Here is a 6,789-nt window from a genome sequence, read left to right on the forward strand (position 1 = left end):
AGGTTAATTTGAGTAGTTTTTTTAACTATAAAAATTAAAAATCTTTAAAAACATAAATAATATTAAAAATATTACAACATTATAAAATTTATATAAAAAATGAGAAAGAAAAAGTGGTTTTTGCATTTCTTGTTATCTCACAACAGGAAAATCACATTTTCTATATAAGTAAATTTTTGTTACTGTGTTTTTTTTATCTAATTTGTTTAGGGGTGAGGTTAGAAATTTTGTTTAGAGGTCGAGATAATATTATATTTGGAGAGGGGAAAAATTAAAAATTTTGTATTAAAAAGGATTAACATAAATTATTAAATTTTCAAAAAGGACTAATATTATAATTTTTCCATTTAAGAAAAAGTTTAAAAAACCTAAATTGAATCTTTTTATATTGAGAGGGGCTAAAGAGAAACTTACCCATTTAGCAAAGAGCCTTTAGCCAATGCCCTTGTCTACCCTTAAAATTGCTAAGTACTTAGCATTGATGTTTGTTGTACTTTGAGGGCCATTTTCTTAACCACTTGTTAGCTTCAATGCATGCTGTAAAATCGTAAAAAAACACACACACTTATTATTATGATTAAATATGTGGATAAAAAAATAGACTTAATTAATAAATTTGTTTAGCATGGATGTTAAACTACAACATTTTAATCATATGACAAATATTTCTCGTATTAGATTTAAATAAATCTGGTTGGACCTTTTATATTTTATTTTATAAATTTTTATGATTTTTTTCTCACACGGTAATGATATGTTAGTATCATAATTGTTGACTCAACTGTTGTTCACGATCGCATCAACACAGTAACAATTAATGATGAAAACTATTAGTCAAAAAGGTTAGTTAATACATTTTTAACATTTAAGAATTAAATTGAACATAATTTTTTTCAGAAAAGTTCGATTGAATATTTTAACAAACTGTAGAGCTTTTTTAACCTTCAAAACTAAACAAAAATTTAATTTAATTTAAGTTTATTAGAATAATAATATTTTTAATGGGATAAATCTTAAAACTATATATGAACTTCGGTTTAATGTGTAACTTTATACATGAACTTTGATTATACTTTGAATTTTGATTTGAACCGGTCGTCACAAATTATTAATACATTTATTAAGATAGTGTCATTTTATGTTTATATATTTCATATACAAATAATTATATTTATCCAATATAAATATAAGTTGATGTATTTATTTATTTAAATATGTATAATTGAATCAAAATGAAAGTTTCATATATATATTTAAACCACAATCAGAGTTAAAATTTATGTATCAAATTACACATTAAATCAAAGTTAGAAACATAATTTTAAAAAATTCTCCTTTTTAAAATTGTAAACACCACTATTGGAACACATTTTTTTTTACATGATTGGGATAAAATTTTAATTTCATGATTTTTCTTGTTGAGCGCCGCCAGCCCGAAAGAAATTCATTTTAAACTTGGCAGCTGTTTGTGCCTTTCTTGGGGTAATGATTTTGATCATAATTAAACCAGGATCCACTTACAAAATCGAAAAAGATTAAATTAAAATCAGTGAAAAACAAGACCAATCCGGTTTTTTTTTCATTTCCAGTCTGTTGTTTTTAAAATCAATGTCTTAGGGCCACCCATGTTGTGAACCTAATTCAATGTTTGGTGGTCTAAAACTCTGATAAAAGAAGCTAAGTTTGGCAATTTTCAATTTCCTGGCGCTCTTTTCCAGGATAATTTTCTTGTACTTTTTTAGCAAATACTGCTTGGAAGCTAAACAACTGCTTTCACCACTGCGTGTTTTTTAACTCCGAATAGAATCCGATTCCTTTGCTGTTGGAAATAGCTTGAAATCTCCAAGAACACGGCCATGTGGGTGTAGTAAACGCATTAACCCCAAAAGCCAAAAAGGAAAAGAAAATCTATCATTCTTTACCAGTGGTTGGTGTTGATTTCATAATGAAAGAACAAACAAGAGTAACTAGATTCCAGTTCTAGAGGGGGAAAAAGATCAATTATTCTCCTTACCTTTGAAGAATCTCAGGTGCTGTATTTCATTACCTTGTTTTCCGCAAACTTATTTACAAGAATGTATCATGTCTTCGTCGGTGTCTGCTGTTTCAAATGTTTTTTAGTAACATGTTCGTATCTGGGTTTCCTTTGCTTTTCACCAGGTTCAAGTGCTTTCTCTTCCTCCCATATCTGGCTCGGACTGAATTATATGTTAAAAAACAGAGAACTTTGAAACTTTTCCATGGAGTTTTGCACTTTGTTTTTACTGATATCATGTCTTTCATGGAGTTTATTTGTTTTATGTGACTCTCAATTACAAACCTCTCAAAGCCAAGTTCTCCTTCAGCTAAAGAAGCATTTGGAGTACCCAAAGCAACTTGAGATATGGTACGATAGAAAAACAGAATTTTGTTCTTTACCACCATCTGCAAACTTGAACATCACATGCGAGTTCAACTCAGTCACTGAGCTCAATATAATGGGAGATAAGCCTGCAACTAAGGTTAGTGATTTTGCTGGTTTCCCAATACCAAACAAGACTTTATCACACAGCTTTTCAATGGATTCTTTTGTTACAACTCTTTCAAGGCTTTCAAGCTTGAAGACTCTCAGTTTAATCTCTTTAGGCATTTGGGGTCCTCTTCCTGATAAAATCCATAGGTTATCTTCACTTGAATACTTGGATTTGAGCTCAAATTTCCTCTTTGGTTCAATCCCTCCCAAAATGTTCACATTATTGAAGCTTCAAACTTTTGTATTGGATGATAATGTGTTTAATGATACAGTTCCAAGCTGGTTAAACTCTTTGCCAAATCTGACAACTCTGAGGATGAAGAAGAATAGATTGAAAGGTCCATTTCCATCTTCAATAGAGGGTATTAAAACACTTGTTGATCTTGATTTATCTAGCAATGAAATCTCAGGGGATTTGCCTGATCTTAGCAGCTTAACAAATCTGAAACTGCTTGATTTGAGGGGAAACAAATTGGGTTCTCATCTGCCAACATTACCTAAAGGGTTGCTTATGGTTTTCCTCAACAACAACTCTTTCATGGGGGAAATCCCAACACAATATGGCCAATTAAATCAGCTTCAACACATTGATGTGTCATTTAATATGTTAACTGGCAAACCTCCACCTGAACTTTTCTCCTTACCAAGCCTCGCTCACTTGAATTTAGCATCAAATACATTGAAAGGCTCCCTTTCAGACAATCTAAACTGTGGGAGAAACCTTGAGTTCGTTGATATATCAAACAATAGGCTAATGGGAAGCTTGCCTTCTTGTTTAAACTCTGAAACAAGAGATAACAGAGTTATTAAGTTCAGTGGCAATTGTTTATCCATTGCCGGACATCATCAGCATCCAGAATCATATTGCAGAGAATTTAAAGTTCCTGTTTATAAGAGCAATAATGGTGGCAAGGGCATAGGAGTATCGGTTGGTCTCATTGTTGGAATTGCAGTTCTCATTGTACTTTTGGCTATTGGCCTTCTCATTGTGTGTCGAAGATACTGCCCTCGCGTGATATCGGAGCAACATTTACTGCAGAAATCAGTACCAGAGAACTCAACAGCAGGGTTATCATCTGAGATTTTAACCAATCCAAGTAGGTTATTCACTAGAATACAGTTGTCCTTCATTATGTTGCTTGAAGAACTTATATCCGAGACTTATGTCCAACACATATACGGATATATGGCTATAGAAAACTTTAGAAACAATTCAAGATAACTCATATTGGATACGTATCCTATATCCAAGACTCACAACTGAGTCTGAATAATGTAAGAAACTCATACTAGAGTCCAAGTAAGGGAGGTTTTCTATGAGAAAAATTTTCATGCTTCGACTCTTCATTTTTCTTGAAGATTAGTGTCCAATGTTTGTCTAATGCATATTTGGATATGGTCACAAGAATACGACCTTTTAAAATTTTGAATATATCCGAATTGAAATAAAAGAGAAAATCTAGGAGAAAATTTGATGTAAATACGTAGGGTGATGATATCTCATTTTTCCCTTAGATTGTTCTTCAGGACATGTTTTTGAATCTTCAAAGTCGGAGGTACAAATTCTTCCAAGTTGTCGATCATTCAGTCTGGAAGAGTTAAAGGAAGCTACAAACAATTTCGATAGCTCGGCTTTTCTCGGCGAAGGTTCATACGGAAAGGTAAATTCAAGATTCTGGAACTTTACATTACATAAATCTCCATGAAAAGAATGACCCATTTTCAGTTATTCATCACTGAATCAGCTATTCAATCCTTTCCCAGATTTACAAAGGGTTATTAAAGAATGGAACCCAAGTTGCTATAAGATGCCTGCCCACATCCAAGAAATACTCGATCCGTAACCTGAAACTCAGGTTGGATATGCTGGCGAAGATTCGACACCCACATTTGGTTTGCATTTTGGGGCACTGCATTGAAGTTGAACAAGATGATCATTGCAGTATAAACAGAGTCTTCTTCGTGCTTGAATATATTCCTAATGGGAATTTTCGTTCTCATCTCTCTGATAATTCTCCTGGAGAAGTTCTCAGTTGGCCTGAACGATTAGCAGTTCTGATATGTGTTTGCAAGGCAGTGCATTTCTTGCATACTGGAGTTATTCCTGGTTTCTTCCACAACAGATTGAAGACAACTAATATCTTGATCAATGAACATCGATTGGCAAAGTTGGGTGACTATGGGCTATCAATTATCTCCGAAGAAACGGGCAACTATGGGGTAAGGGTAGGGCGTAAACGATCGATTTTTAAAAAAATCAAATTTGATTTTATGTTTTAAGTAATCAAATAAAACAAGTTTCGTCAAGTCTAATTGAACGAGCTCGGGTGAAGTTCAAACTTTAAAGTGAAACTCAATCGAGCTTTGAATCTCAAATCAAAATATTTGGTTTTACACATGTAAGTAAGAGTCCGATTTGCTGATCCTTGGTTTTAATTGATTGCAAACTTACATCTTATTCTTGATTTTCAGACAAAAGGACAGGAACCTAAATCATGGTAAGAACTATTTTCTTTTGATGTGATCATTGTTTAATGTTGAGGCGATCAAATCTAATCTTAGTTTTTAGGTGAGCTATGTATATTAGCAGTTTTAAGCTGAGATGTTTACTATGTGGACAATATGTTCAGGCAAATGACAAGATTAGATGATGATGTTTATAGCTTTGGTCTCATCTTGCTGGAATCAATGCTTGGTCCTTCCGTACCTGCTAAAACAGAGGCGACTCTAAGAGGTGAATTGGTACGGTGTGACTTAAACTATGAATTGTTACTGTGTGACGTTTTCTCTGGATTTATTAAGATACTAGTATACCCTAGTTATTTGCTATCTTTTATTGAAACTTCAGTGAGATTATTATAGTTGGAATAAATTTGAACAGGCATCATTAAGCAAGCAGGAAGGGCGTGTAAGGTTGATGGACCCAGTAGTGTTAGCGACGTGTTCAGAAGAATCAATAACAGTGGTGATTAGCTTAACAAATAAGTGCATTTGTCCAGAATTATGGAGCCGCCCAACTTTCGATGACATCCTTTGGAATTTGCAACATGCTGCACATCTCCAACCAAATATTTCCCATGCTTAACAATAGGTTGGTTCAACCACTGTATATATATATATATAGTTCTTTCCATGTGATAATTTCATTAAAATTATGATATTGTAATCGGTTTTTTATCAATTGGAATCCAATTTTTTAGCTGCTGAACCTAAGAGCCTAATAAACCCAGCAGCATCACAACTTGAATATATATAACCACTCTCAAAGGAGGAGATTTCCTCCCTGTACAAGCTATGGCCACTGGTCCGACTAGCTACAGAAACTGGCCCTTTGTATAGTTTCAGAGTTACGGAGCCGGTGGTGGTGATCTAGTCTTCTCGTTGATTCGTGATGTGGATCAAACCACCTTCCTGCATAAACTAGCTCAGCATACTTTGAATGCAAGTGAATCTTTAACTTGAATGGTTACAGACTAGCTCACGAACAGCGTTGAATAGGATTGCACCACCGGGAGGGAGTTTGGTAGACTCCACGACTTTTCATGCCAACAAGCCGGTTTTCAACCATGTCAATACGACCAATTCCATGTTTCCCACCCAATCTCATTCAGCATGAAAGGAACCCGGTGACTGTTTACAATCAAAAGCAGTTTGTAAATGCTTTTCCTCCAAAAAGAAAAGCTGAGAGATCTGATACTTTTTAAGTGAAAATACCTGAATATCATTTTTTTAATTTTATTTCAAATGTATAGATTTCCACCAAACTACACAATTTGTTGATCATTTTTATAAGCCTTCACAGTATAGGTTTGTTTACTTGTGCATTTTACTAGTAATTATGATTATGATACTAATAATATCTCTAATGAACTTACGATGCAGTCATAAATAACTAATCGTATAACCATTTACGAGGACATAAAATTACATCAACGCTTCCAAATTATGATCTGAAGGTGAAGTATATGATTGCCATATTTCATATATTTAAATTAAATTTTACAAATAACTTATGTTAATTATTTAAAAACATTTAAAATTTATATTCTATATAATTATGCTAAATTATTTAAATATCATTAACTAATTTTTTTACTTCCTGTTTAAATATCATTTACTACTTTTTTTTCTATGATACTTCCATTTTAAAATAATATATATTTATATAAATTTAGGACAGAACAAATCAATCAGATTACTGGGTCCAACAATATATTCTTTTTCCAAACATGCAAAAAAGTGTTTCATTAACAGGACCAACAGGTTTCCGCGAAGGG

At 33.0% G+C, this 6,789-nt stretch overlaps 1 protein-coding gene across 6 annotated transcripts; it reads left to right on the forward strand.

Annotated features, from left to right (window-relative positions):
• Positions 1-1,628: 1,628 nt before the first annotated feature.
• On the forward strand, positions 1,629-6,328 carry LOC121224269 (probable inactive leucine-rich repeat receptor-like protein kinase At3g03770). Of its 6 annotated transcripts, none has more exons than XR_005921873.1 (8): positions 1,629-2,030; positions 2,161-3,609; positions 4,028-4,173; positions 4,277-4,732; positions 4,985-5,010; positions 5,143-5,246; positions 5,394-5,603; positions 5,713-6,328. XR_005921873.1 is itself a non-coding variant. In XM_041107197.1 (8 exons), exons 2-7 carry the CDS (start codon positions 2,241-2,243, stop codon positions 5,595-5,597), a joined length of 2,313 nt encoding a protein of 770 aa, XP_040963131.1. In that variant the 5' UTR covers positions 1,631-2,030; positions 2,161-2,240; the 3' UTR covers positions 5,598-5,603; positions 5,713-6,328. The 6 variants fall into 6 exon arrangements, 5 of the variants coding, with proteins under 5 accessions (XP_040963135.1, XP_040963136.1, XP_040963131.1 ...); XM_041107197.1 differs by having other exon boundaries at positions 1,631-2,030; positions 5,143-5,254; XM_041107200.1 differs by having other exon boundaries at positions 1,631-2,030; positions 4,040-4,173; positions 5,143-5,254.
• The last annotated feature ends 461 nt before the right edge of the window (positions 6,329-6,789 follow it).

This window comes from Gossypium hirsutum, chromosome D12 (assembly GCF_007990345.1).
Source record: "Gossypium hirsutum isolate 1008001.06 chromosome D12, Gossypium_hirsutum_v2.1, whole genome shotgun sequence".
NCBI lineage: Eukaryota > Viridiplantae > Streptophyta > Magnoliopsida > Malvales > Malvaceae > Gossypium > Gossypium hirsutum.